The following is a 13,726-nucleotide window of genomic DNA, read 5'->3' as shown; positions in this document are numbered from 1 at the left end:
ATGCAACTGTTTGTGTAATGGCATTTACACCATCAATAAAAATGAGATAATAAAGGGTTTTTTTAATTTAAAAATTCTGTTCCTGATTTAAAGATTGTGTTTAATGGCTAGAAGAAGAAGTGAATAGATTTTGATTTCACAGCCAAAGTTTGGCTGTGCTCTTTTTTAGAGGTTTTGGTAATTCCTTTCCAATCTCTCTACCTCACTTCATCTTTCTGAAAAAACAGGATGCTTACTCGATTATTTGGAAACATCTTTAGAATTCTCAACAAGAAATGTGAATTAAGTTACATTAATTGTAAATTAAGAAGGAAAAAATTCCACCCCTGAATAGGTCTGTTAACCAACTTTTATTCCTCTAACTTGTATTGTCGTCTGTAACTTTTATCACTCTAATTTCTATAACTCGTTTTGTTCCTCCCCAACACTTATTCCTCTGGCATTTAATCATACAAGCACGTTATTGTCTTCTAGATCAAACACAAATAAATTTTACAGACATTAGGGAGGCTGATAGAAGATTAGCACCATTTGCTGTTAAAAACCACATTTAACTTTTTAAAAAAGTTTTTCTGTTTGATTGTGGAGGCAGCTGTTAGCCTTCTACATCTTTGTAATCATCTATACAAAACATTTTTAAATAAAAAGACAAGTACATTTACAAAAATGTGAAAAAGTACCCACCTTAAAATGAAAAACCTGAATCAAACCTATTAGATTGTATGTAAAACCTTCTCAAGTATTTTATATTTATTAATTTAATATAATATTTATATCATGCCCTATAACCACAGATCTGAGGCTGACATACAACAGAATCAATTTAGAACATTTTAAAACAGTAGGAGTAATTTTAATAGAGTAAAAGCATATTAAACCATTTAATACTTAAGATAATTTAAAATCAGTTGAAACAATTTAAATAACAGAACTTTGCTAACCACAGTGGCTTAAATACCATAAGGGCAATTCAAAGAGGCAGAGTAGCAGTCCATCTACCCTTACACACCATCTAGTATTTAAGAGGGAATTAATATTACTTGTACTATTGTTACTGGTACCTTTTGGAGGATGTGTATGAGGATCAATAGGGAATGAGCAGAGTTGATAAATCACATCTCAAACATGATTTCAGGCATGAAAAAGCTTCTATTCCTTTCTGTCCCTGGTATATCGTACACTCTTATTCATGTTAGACTTTATTCTAGTTCAAAAAGTGTTACCTCAAAGTATATTTCGAACTAAATCAATCTGACATGCCTCTCACCAGATTACAAAGCAATTTTACAAACACAAAGGAGCATTGCTGTGAGAAAGTTAAGAGCAATTTAGCATCATAAGTAGTTGCTGAAATATATCTGCCCACTGTCGTAATTACTCAACAAGAGAGAGAGAGAGAGAGAGAGAGACTGAGAAAGAGTGAGGGGCGGGGGACAAAGTAACCATTTTGACCCTCAACGTTACCTCTAGTTTGGAGGGCAAAGAAAGCTTCCCAGTAATGACAGGCATCAACAGTGTTACACTCAATGCTAGGAGGCTTGAAGTTGCCATCTTAATTTTCTCACATTGGGACACTGCAGGACTTTTCAAATGGTGACTCCAAGTGGAAAGATATGGGAACCTGGGCCAATGACCATGTTGCCTGGGTGATTCTGGGTGCTGCAATTTAAAAAAAGCAACTCTTACAAGTTCAGGGTGTTACATCACTGGCAGTTGCTCAAGGATGCTATGTGCTGATGCCAGGCTTGCTTTTAATGATCAGGGAGGGAGTAGGCTTAGAAAGGACTGGTTCTGAGATGGTGGGGATGTTCTGTTTTCTTTTTAAGCCCTTCCACATTCAGACTACATGGCAGTTATGTGAGTGTGTTTTCAAAAATTTCCTTGTTTACTTGAAAGTAGCTACAGGATGCTAGAAGTGGATTTTTCCAATTTAAATGCTGTCTAAAATGAGGAAAATTATATACTGAAAATTAAAACCTGGTTGTGTTTTTGTGACACAAAGTGAAGTGGGACAGATTTAGATAGAGAGAAAAATCACAAGAAAGAGTAGTTATACATTTCTCCTCTAGCTCCACTGTTCTGATCAGATTCAGAATGTCCCGTTGCTGCTTTAACATAAACACAGAATTCATCTGGCCATCCATAATATATTGTTTCTCCCTACATCTCTTGATAGCTGTTCTATGGCAACCAGCAAGCATTTTTAATACAGATGGGAACCACATGGCCTTTCTATTAGACTAGGGGTGGGCAAAGCACAGTCCTACAGATGTTGCAGGACTCTGACTCCCAGAACTCCTCACCATTGGCTATGCTGGCCAAGGCTGCTGGGAGTTCATCTGATATCATCTGGGGGGGGGGGGTGCACACGAGTCTCACCTCGGAAATAGAGAGATGTTTGCAACAACCTCCTAGCAACATTAAAACTATGGGTTGATTTGATTTCGCCTATTGATGGGATAGGAGATAGGAGAAAATAAATATAGGTTATCTGTGAGGACAAAGGAACTGGAAGCTGAGACTGGTCTTAGTTTAGAGACAAAGAAAATGCTATGAAAAGGGAACACATTCATTCTACCCATTTCCATAGCTAAGAGGCAGACAAAAGGGAAGTGTCTGGCTGAGAAGATGTGCATGAGGCCACATTAATATTAGCTGTGAGGCCTCATGCTAAACTACAACTAACAGCCAAGAGATAGTGTCTATAAGCAATGCATACAATATCATTATTAACTGGGTTTCAGAAGGGCATAAGTTAGATTTCAGCTCTCTCAAATATGATCTGCTCTTTCACTGTGACTGGTTTTGCTTTCTGCTTCCTTCTATAACATGTGCTCTTTGGAAATTGTACCTGACTCAGGTAATAATCAAAGTCTTGCAAATTGCCTTTGAGCTTGAGTACTTCTGGGATGGTGGAAGATAATTAAAAGTTGATATTTAACTGGCAGGATTTCCCTCAGCTGATAAAGCTAATACTTTGATGGCTTTAATAATTCCTTGGAAGAACACAATCCAACAAACCAACAAAGTGAAAATTTTTCTCTCTGACCTGTGATTAAACAGATGCCATACTGCCAAATTAAAGACTCATTTCTCTGAGGTGTAAAAGCTTAAAATAAAGTAACTGTACTCCTATAATGTAGATACAATAAAATATAATGACCTTTAGTTTTCTACCACACTAGCAAAATTGCAGTAGAATAGCAATGGAAAACACTGGAACTCACTCTTTTGGAGGATTTAGGTCTTCTGGTCTGGATTCAAAGAATCGAAAGACTTCATCACACTGTGAAATGTGCGGGGGAAGCTTCACCAATGCCTGTTATATAAGAAAAGAAAATCACTACAGAGACAAAATTATATAGGAAAAGTGACAAGAACAAAAAGACTCTCACCACACCATCAGCACTTTTGTTGTTGTTCCAGTTAATTCAAAGATTCTAGTAAAGAGGGAAGGAGAAAGAACTTAAAAATAGCAGTGACCAAAACCTTAAATAAAGACACAACTTAGTTTCTGCTATATCTAAGGTACCACTTGTTTAGGTGTTTGTCTGGTTTAGGTGGCAGCATCCTGTGACTCTCCAGATGTTGTTGGATAACAATTTTCATCAAACCTAACCAGCAAAATCTATGGTGAATGATGATAGGAGCTAAAGTCCAAAATCATCTGGAGAGGTATGCATCGCCTCCTAAGATAAATGTTTCTTAGGGTTAAGGATAATTCTAAACCAGAGCTAGGCTTCTTTCTGCAAACCTGACAAGGCTGTGGGAAACATATATCCTCACGTGAAGGAGTGAGCTGCTTGGGGTAGAGACATGTGTAGTTTCCATTACTGGCACTGCAAATCATTTTACTGCAGAAATGTTGGTGCTTACTGTTAGGGTCCATTCACACTATGCAGATTTAGGCTAGATGTTGGATGAGACACAATGATCTCATCCAACAGTTTAGGGAGGTGTGTTTAGGCTTCTCTGTCAGAGGGTTCTAGTGCTTTAAAAGATAAAGGTTTCCCCTTTGACAAGGGTATCAAATCATGTCTGATTGTCAGGGGCAGTGCTCCTCTTTGTTACTAAGCCAAGGGAATCAGGGTTGCCAAAGACAACTCTGTGATCATGTCGCCAGCATGACTGCATGGAACACTGTTATCTTCCCACTGAAGTAGTACTTATGTATCTATTTGCACTTTTACACGCTTTGAAACTGCTAGGTGGGCAGAAGCTGGGACTAGTGACGGGAGCTCACTTCGTCACATGGCACTTGGGTATCAAGCTGTCAATCTGCCAGTCTTGCAGATATCAGAGTCAGTGTCTTAACTGCTCAGCCACTGCATCCCTATGAGTGCCTTATCAAACTACAAAGTCCAAGATTCCACAGGATACAGCCGCGACAGTTAAAGCAGAACCACAGCACTAAAACTGAGGTGTGAATGTGCTCTTGTGGTCTGCCACTGTATCTCATCAGTCGTACCTATCACAGCCTATGGTGAGGGAAAACAGTAACTGAATTCTTATATCTAGAAGGTCATATGTTGGCTTCTCCAGCTGTACTTGGTCATGTTGTGCCTACCACACCATTAACATCAACTAGAAACTACTATTTGGGTTCCTACTCATGCACAGCCAGTGTGAGAAATGAAATGGTATCTGTCAGCAAAAGATCCAGAAATGGTGAATTGTGCTTGGGCTTGGGCAGTTCTTGGGAAAGTTACTTTATTGGACTGTATCTCCCAAAATTCACTAGTCAGCAGAGCTACAGTTAACTATAATCCAAAAAGTAAATTTTCCAAGCTATGGGTTTAAGTGATGAAGTGATGAAGTTGTATTCTGTGTATTTTTCCACTCATTTTAACCCCCAAAGGGCAAGTTATGAATCTTCGTTTCGACAGCATGTGGAAAACAAAACTAAGGAAAATGATGAATCAATTCAGCAGAAGCCTTAGAATTTTATAGCCTAAATCCAGTTGTTGCTCCCAACTAGAATATACAACTGAATCAATGGGAATTTAGCAAGTCAACACCTATGTCTACTCTAGGTGACACCAAAAGATTTTACTGAACACTTTCAACTATGTGAGACAACAGTGCAAACACCTTACAAAACTATCATTAGCTGTTATAAAAGAAAGAAGGTTGCTCTTTCTAATACAAAGAAGATGAACGAGCTCTGTGGTTGTTGTTTTTTAAAAAAACCAAGAACAATTGCTTTGGATCAAACGTTTTCTGTTCTTGCGCCACTATGAATTAAAGCACTTCCTTTGACATTATAACCTCATTTCCTTTTTTAATTTACTTAGAAATTACTTGTTACAAATTTAAAGTTAACTTTGAACATTTAATTCAAAGTAGCTGAAGATGGGGCAAAGTGCCTTTTGTACTTCACAATACCTCCAACCCAATTGATTTGCTTTAGATTGATGTTTTCCCTGTTGCAAAAGCACTGTAGCGCATCATCATCATCTGGGGTCTTAGTTAAGGGCTCAGCAATATGCTTTGATCATTATTCTGTGCAAAATGAAGCTATGTCAACATGACTATATCTGGCACCATGGCCATTTTTTTAAAAAAAATGTTAGAAACATTCTATTGTAGTTTCTGAAGGTTGGTAGTTATTTGTTGTTTTGTGCCTCCAAATTGTTTCTGACTTATGGCACCCTATCGCAGGATTTTCCGGGTGTGTGATGACCTGAAGCCATCCAGTGGGTATCCATGGTCGAGCAGGGAATCAAACTCAGGTCCAACGCTCAAACCACTACACTATATCAAACGGTAACACAAAATCAAATCACACATTGTCATGATATCGTTATTAAGCCAACTAAAAGGCACAAAATACATCATGCTAGCTTTCCAAGACCACTAGATTCTTCATCAGGCAAAGAGAGTAAAAAATCACGCAGGGCAAGAAAAGTGATGCTGTTAGTCATAGGTCTGCATCTTGTTTGAGGCATTTGCCTTATAGCTTGAGGTCAATGCAAACAGAAAGCATAGGCCATACCCCCATGGTGATAAGGTGACTGGGAACAAAATCAAGAAGAGAAATGCAATAGAAAATTCGTTTTCCATTGGCAGCAACAAAGTGCCTAAATAAATATACAGCCCTAAATGTAGAATTTTTTTTACTATTTTTCATACAAGAACAGTGAAGGGTAAAATCAAATTACCAGGCGTGTTCTTATGTGTGCACTGTTGCAGTATCAAATATAGCCTGCACATTTCAGAATATTCAAGTACTGAATTCCTCAGGAAACTACAGTACCTCCCTATCTGGAATTAAGATATATTCCATGTAATGACTAGATCCAAATTTAGGCACATGCAACTAGGCTGATGGAAGTGGCCTTCCTCAAACAATATTCCCCATGGCACCTCCTTTACCCTTTAGGGAGCCCTGGTGCTGCAGTAGTTAAATGCCTATACTGCAGCCATTCACAGTTACAAGGTTGTGAGTTTGATCCCAGGGCTCTAGGGTCGACTCAGCCTGGCATCCTTCTGTAGGTCACTAAAATGAGTACCTAGCATGTTGGGGGCAATTAGCATACACATTGTAAACCACTTGGAGCAGAAATTCCCAACCTTTTGGACTTCCAGAGCCCTTTTAAGAATCAATTTCTATGACAGTGCCCCTAAGAAGCCTCCCCTATGTCTTATGAGTTAATGGTGTTTAGGAGTAGAGTTATGGGGGTGGGGGAGGAGAGGGTTAGGGTTTGGTGTAAGAGCACATGGAGCCCTAAGCGCACCTCAGAGCATAGATTGGGAACCACCGGCTTAGGGAGTGCTTCAGTGCACAGATAAGCAATATAGAAATGTCCTTGCTACTGTCCCTCAAATGTTACACAGTGGCTCAGGGATCTCGGTTTAAGAAGATTACTGCACACAGCTCTTTTACATTAGGAAATCAGCATCTTTGGGAATAATCATCACATAATATTGCCTCCATAGCTCCCCTGTCCCTGACCAATCCATTTTCATTGACAAGGGAAACCAATGATTGAAGTGTCACTGCTGGGGTAATTGCACAATTACCAGCCACATAGTGTCCTCCCTCCTGTCACCCCCTCACTATCCTGAAGTACTCTGTTTACCTTTATTTATTTTTTCTATTTATTTATTTATTTTTCTTTTCTTCTACTTTTTAAGACTTCAATCTGGCAGCAGAGCTCCAGAATTGTGCGAAAAAGTTATTTTTAAAAATCCGTAAAGGCATAAGGAAGGGAGGCATAAGGAAGGGAGGCGGGGTTAAGCAAGAGGTCAGAAAAAGAGTGCAATGGGAGCAGCAGCCCTGATTGTGCAACTGAGAGAGGTGCGATGATGGTTCTCTTGAAAGCAGTATGTTGGCATTTTATTTTTACTAGCATGACTGCTGCAAGAACGGGGCTCATGCGGAAGAGTCCTAAGTGGAAGCTGTCATTGGACAACCCATATTTTCTCTTCTCTTGGCCTTCTCCCCCTTTTTTCTCCACATTATGCCTTCTACCTACACCTGCATCTCTAGCCCAATTTATTGAGTCACACACATTGAGAGATTTTATGATTCAGAAGTCATAAGATTCATTTAGATAACTACAAAAGGCTCATTTGTCCCTCATTTATGGAACGCATCTTCCATAAGCAGAGCTCTTCTAACCATGGAAAGCAGATTCACGAAATCAATATAAAAAGTGGGACATCTTGTTTCCCTCCAATTTCAGTGGGAAAGAACAATTGTCAGAGGCACTGACATGTTAGTCAGATCCAGTAAAACGAACAGAGCCTTAAAGAGTAGCTAATTTCATGGAAACAATCTGCAAAAGTTTGTGCTATTTGTTAGTCTAAGAGGCCACAAGATTCTTTGTTGTTTTTAATGGGATATAAGAACAACAATCTGAATGAAGTCCAGTGTGAATGGTTATTCATTATGACAAATGACTGTGGCAGTTTGTGACATTAGAGGCAGCCCTCTCTCTTCACATCACTTATTGTATTGACTAATACACAGGGCTCTTTCACACAGAGGAGGCAAGCGTTATTAACTAATGACATGTCCACTACATTTTATGCACAGGACATGAACAGGAGAAGAACATGAGGGTTAATCACGTTTTAATGACACTTGCCTCCCATGTGAAAGATTCCACAGTTGCTGGACTTGGTACCCAGAATATTGGGAAACCTTCGTATTTGATGGTGTCAGAACACTGTTTCAATTAGTAGGAAAGGGAAAAAAAGCTGTGTTGGAAGAGAAGCAATTAATGCAATACATGAGAGAACAGAAAGAATCTGCTGTCTGGTCTATGTGATATGTGATGGTGGGCATACTGTTATTGTTAGGAAATATAAAACCAATTTGTACTTGTTGACTTTCTTCACAAGAACAAAAACAGAGTGAAAGGAAAGATGACTGTGACTACAGCTCAGCACTTAGGTTTTCCCACGAGGAAGAAGACACTGGATTAAAGAGCTTTAGTTTGTCCAAACAAGGCTCTTTGGATATTTGTTTGCCTACTTATTAAATTTATGTCACTTCTTTCTCATTAAGTCAGTGCCCAAAGCAGTTAAAAATGAAATACAAATAAATACATTTATAGTGTAAAATTAAATACCATGAGAAAGAAATGGGAGGGGGGAACACTTCACAATACAGATATATTACTATGAATCATAGAATTGGAAGAGACCACAAGGGGCATCCAGTCCAACCCTCTACCATGCAGGAAAACATAGTCAAAGCACTCCTGACAGATGGCCATCTTGGGTATGAGCATATAAAAAATGGAATGGGCAGACTAACACAACATACCTCCTGATCCCTTAGGATGGGCAAACAAGGTAATTATTTGGGCAAATCTGGATTGTAAACATACCCCATCATTAAGTTTAAGACACACTGCACACACACTTAGTGGGGCTTCATTTGTCTACAGCAGTAGAGAATCTTACTGAATAATTAAATGCTCCTAGTATGGCAAGCCTATGAAGAAGAAGCTCTTTATTTTGAATGGTATACAGCTGCTAAAACGAAAGAAGAAAGCTGCTTCAGATGGAGAGGTCCTGGAAGAGTTCAATTCACTCAAAAAACTATGCCAAGTCTGCTAAGTCTGAAAATCATCCCGGGTGATAAATTCCAGTGGGCAAGCAACATTTATAAGCGTGGCTTGCACCATCTTTCTGATTACCAGCAAAACATACATGAAAAGACACATCCCCATTCCCTCACTTTGCATCTTAAAAGACATCCATGCCTGTGCCAGGAAGAGACAAATTATTGGAGCACAGCTGTTTACTTTAGCTGCTGCATAGCATTGAAACCTCATACAGCCCTTGGGAGGTCTGCTCAACAGAGGTAGCATGAGCACATCTCATTATTGACTTTAAAAATTTCCACAAAGCAGTCACCTATATACCAGTCTTCTCCAGCCTGCTGCCCCCCAGATGCAGCGGGCTACAACTCCAACCATGCCCAGCTAGAAGAGGCATTCTGGCTAGAGATAATAGGAGCTGTAGTTCAACAGATCCAGAGGGTACCAGACTGAAGAACTGGCTTACACAGCCTGGTTTTAAAATGATGTTTGCCATAATACTTCCCTTTGCAAAACTTTGGGAAAACCTACATTTCTTCTTCATACTGGAGAAAATAAATCTAAATCTAAATAATCTATAGATCTGTATCTGTATCTCTCTATCTATCTAATCTCCCTGCCCAAATCTGCTTTATGTACAAAGCAATCATGAAAAAATAATTTAGCCTCTGTCAAATTTGGCCCATGACAAATGTTAAGCAGTGTTACAAAACCATGTGTGTTTAAGACAGAGATCTATTGGTTGCAATAACACCAAACTGAAGATTTTTTTTAAAATTCTATGCAATTACATTTTTACATACTTCATAGTCTAACTGTAATCTAAAACCATTTTGTTGTATATAAACATAGATGGCATGACACAGGCTCTAGAATATGTACCTGAGAACACAGTGATGTGGTTAAGAGTGCCAAAATTGAGTTGCATCCCTGGTGCTCATTGCTCTAACTTTACCTGCATCCCTGAACTTCTTTGGTCTAAATGTCTCTCAGCTATTTGACAAACTGCTGTGTATGTGTGGGGGTGGTAGATGTTTCTGTGTGCCTTCAGCTATCAATTTATAGCAACCCCATGAATTTCATAGGGTTTCCTTAGGCAAAAAAAATACTCAGGCGTGTTTTTGTCAGTTCCTGCCTCTGAAATATAGCCTATAACACCTGGCATTTGTTGGTGGTGACTAAACTGAGGTTGTTATATTTTGGGCATATATAACCTTGAGAGGAAGGGACTCACTAGAAAAGACTATAATGATTCATAAAGTTGAGGGCAATCGGGGGGGGGGGGGGGAAGACCACATTCAAATGAGTTGCTTTTTTCCTATTTCAAATGAGTTATTTTTTCCCCCTATCAGCTTTCTTCACTGTCTTGCTTTCACCACAATACATCAAAATAGGAAATACGATGGCATGGACAATCCTAACTTCAGGATCTTTTCCAGTTCCTTCATAGCTTCTAAGTCTTAGACGTCTTCTGATTTCTTGTCTTTACTTTGATTTATGTTTGAGCCCAAGTGTGGAAAATCTTCAACTATTTCAATCTATTCATCATCTCCTTTAAAATTATATAAAACGACAATGATTCATAAGAAAGGTCCATAAAAATGTAACTGAATAGGTTGTACAATGAGATCTCATCCTTTAAGACAGGCTTTCCCAACCTGACAGTTTCTACTTTTTACTTTTGACAAGCCCATAACAAAATGTATTTCTAAGACCACATGTGACAAATCTCATACATTTGTTTCTAAATCCCCTGGTCTGCCCTGGAAGCTGTCAGGTAACTAACAAGTGAATTAATGATAATGGGACCAATGAACCAATCTAATTTATTAGTCCTGCTGGTAATTATTAACATCACCCCTTTTCGAATGTCTGGTATAATTAAATTAATTTTCAAACCTAATGTTCCAAGATCTGGACAAAATATGCATTCATTTTGGGCCCAACCTTGCAAAGCTCCCGGCTTATTTTAATCACATTACAGAATAGATCTGAGTGAAAGAGGAGAGAAGAAGAGAGATGTGGAGAGAAAATAACTTTTGCTAGTTTTTCAGTAGATATTTTAAGTGTGTTTCTCAACTTTAATGTAAAACGTCAAGCTTTGCTCATGGGTAAAACTTCTCTGCTTTCAGCTATTTGCTCAAAGATGTAACATGGAACTCTATTTCTCACATGAGCTAAAAGAGAAATGCAGAGTCTGGAAGAATGAGAGAAAATAGTGACTTGGACCTTGAGTTAACAACTATCCTTGAGTTACAATTGGAGGAGAAGGAGGGCCCTTTTGCATTGGCCCCTTTAGAAATCCACAAGGAGACCATTTTAACAAAAACTGGGTGGAGGGGGCTGTAGACTTCATTCAGAGAACCCTAATTTTTATCTCACAAATTGAACATTGTTGCCAACTGGCCAGAATTTGTGGTGGGAAGAGGGAAGCCATGCTAGTTTGCTCCTGAACATTTAAAAGAGTCTTGATCTGCAGAAATGATTAGATGAAACTGTTAATGATAAGCAGTTTAACATTATCACTTACATGTTGCTTTAGATCAAATTGTTGTTAGAGAAACTACTGAAGGGGCTAGTTCAAATCTAGTACCTTAGGAAAGCATTGTTTGCTTTCACAGAGCATCCCAGGTAAAAATATAACCACAGAAAATCCAGTTAATGGACATTGGCATAAACATATTCCACATATCCAGGTTCTAGGGATCAATCGGAACATCCAGCAGACAAAGGATTGCTGCCTTTCAAAGCTGCTGTAGATGAAACCGCCCTAACAATCCTGTATATGCATTATACATTTAACTTTTCCAACCACTGCATGGATTTTCCAGCTCAAGCTGTAGCGTGAACTTTGCCCCATATTGATTAGACAATAAAAAGAGACTGATTCCACTAAAATGGTGTATTCTGGCAATTTCCACGGACTGAGAAAGTAAACAATGCTAAGATGACTACTAATTTTGATTGTCATTGTTTGCTTTATCATTGTAGCCAACACTGATATAAGAATTTTTCAAACATTTATTTCTCATACTTCGCCAGTAAGGATCTGTTGGCTTTTCAAATTAATTGCCTCTCAGATAAGTAACCAGCTTCTGGTTTCTAGGGGTCATAGGTGGCCCTTCCAACCTTGGAGTGAATTCCTGTCTTCTGAGCAACTTGTCTGTTCAGTGAACCCATGACATTATTACTTATGCACATGTTTTAGCCAGTTCCTGACTGAACGATTAATGTGAAGGATACAATGTGAGTGCATGGTTATGGACAGACATTAGGCCTTGACTTAACAGACAGTGCATTGATTGTTACACAGGAGACTTGATCTCATAAGATAAGATTTTAGTTCCGTTTCCTCCGCCAAAGGGTTCCAGAATTAATGGTTCTTTTCTTGTTCCCTCAGACTCCTAAAATCTGATGCAAGCCATTATCAATATATTCAAGAGCGTTGTTTCCTCTATACCAAAAATGCTGAACTAATTTTAGAAAATATATCAAGATTCCCATGAGTCAACAACTATACTGCAAGTGTCATACCATTGCTTCCGCATTACTATATGCAGCGGGTCACTCATAAGACCGCTTAATGGAGACTGGTTAATTCATAATATTATTAAATTAAACCTTTCTTCATCTTAAAATTAAGAGTGTAAATGGATAGGAGTTTTAAATATGATTCTTAAAAAGTATTAATCTAATATGTCCTTATAGTCTTGAGAACACATACCAGTTATTCAGGGCTGACAAATCTTATCAAAGGATTGTGCTGGATTAATTTTAAGCTTGTATGTATCCCAAATATCAGCATGGTTACTCCAAAGTAAGTTCTATTCAATTCACTGATGTATATAGGGTCAACAGAAGCAAAATCTTGTTAAGTGAAAGAAACTATTCATGTGTATTGGATGGTAGGGCTTTGTAACTTCTGTTCATATGCTGCACCTTTGTTGAAAGTAGCAGGCTTCACCTTTACAGAAAAAAATATTCAAGGAGGCATTAAATGAGTTATGATGAACATAGGTTTCCACTTTGGTCTTTAACCAAGGAAGTTTCCATGAATCCAATGTGGACTAAGGGCCCAAACAGACAGGCCAAAATAAAGCTGCTTCAGGTAACTTTGGAGGTATGCTGTTTAAATGATGCATGTTTCCTAAAAGGCCGGAAGCTGTGCCAAAGCCACGCTCCAGTCCTTAGTGCAGCTTAGCTTTGGTGCAGCTTCTGGCTTCTTAAGATGCATGCGTCATTTAAACAGTATACCTCCAAAGTGACCCGAAGCAGCTTTATTTTGGCATGTCTGTTCGGGCCCTAAGTTTCTTAAATGTATTCCACAGTAAGACAAAAGAAAAAATGACATAGATGCTAGCTAAGCTTTAAAGGTAACATGTAGCTTATCCCTTAGAATACCGTTCTTGCCAGAAAATCTGTCAGTGGTGGCTGGGTTCTTTCATGTTAGTAAGGCTAGCCTTGTTCCCTCATAAATCTTTGCCTGACCATCCCACATTGTATTTTGTCTATTATCTGTCTTCTAAGAAGAATTCTTACCCTGCAGTAGTCATCAATAGGCCTTAGTCTCTTCACAGCTACATCTCGAATGTGACTTCTTCGGAACAGGATTTTACCTGGGGAAAAAAGATGAAGAGACTGAGTGTGACATGTATTGCTTGTCCATTTCA

At 38.6% G+C, this 13,726-nt stretch overlaps 1 protein-coding gene across 2 annotated transcripts in view; it reads right to left on the bottom strand.

The window, feature by feature from the left end:
• Positions 1 to 13,726, bottom strand: part of SH3PXD2A (SH3 and PX domains 2A) — a 342,486-nt gene that overhangs the window by 190,747 nt on the left and 138,013 nt on the right. For both annotated transcript variants that reach the window (XM_042456226.1, XM_042456227.1), the window contains exons 4-5: positions 13,596 to 13,672; positions 3,228 to 3,319 (exon numbers count right to left, since the gene is read on the bottom strand). In XM_042456226.1, coding sequence (XP_042312160.1) covers positions 3,228 to 3,319; positions 13,596 to 13,672 — 169 coding nt within the window. The remainder of the gene's footprint in view (positions 1 to 3,227; positions 3,320 to 13,595; positions 13,673 to 13,726) is intronic.

Source organism: Sceloporus undulatus, chromosome 3, assembly GCF_019175285.1.
Source record: "Sceloporus undulatus isolate JIND9_A2432 ecotype Alabama chromosome 3, SceUnd_v1.1, whole genome shotgun sequence".
Classification (NCBI taxonomy): domain Eukaryota; kingdom Metazoa; phylum Chordata; class Lepidosauria; order Squamata; family Phrynosomatidae; genus Sceloporus; species Sceloporus undulatus.
Note: the sequence above shows the minus strand (reverse complement) of the source record. Positions and strands in the feature narration are given on the sequence as shown.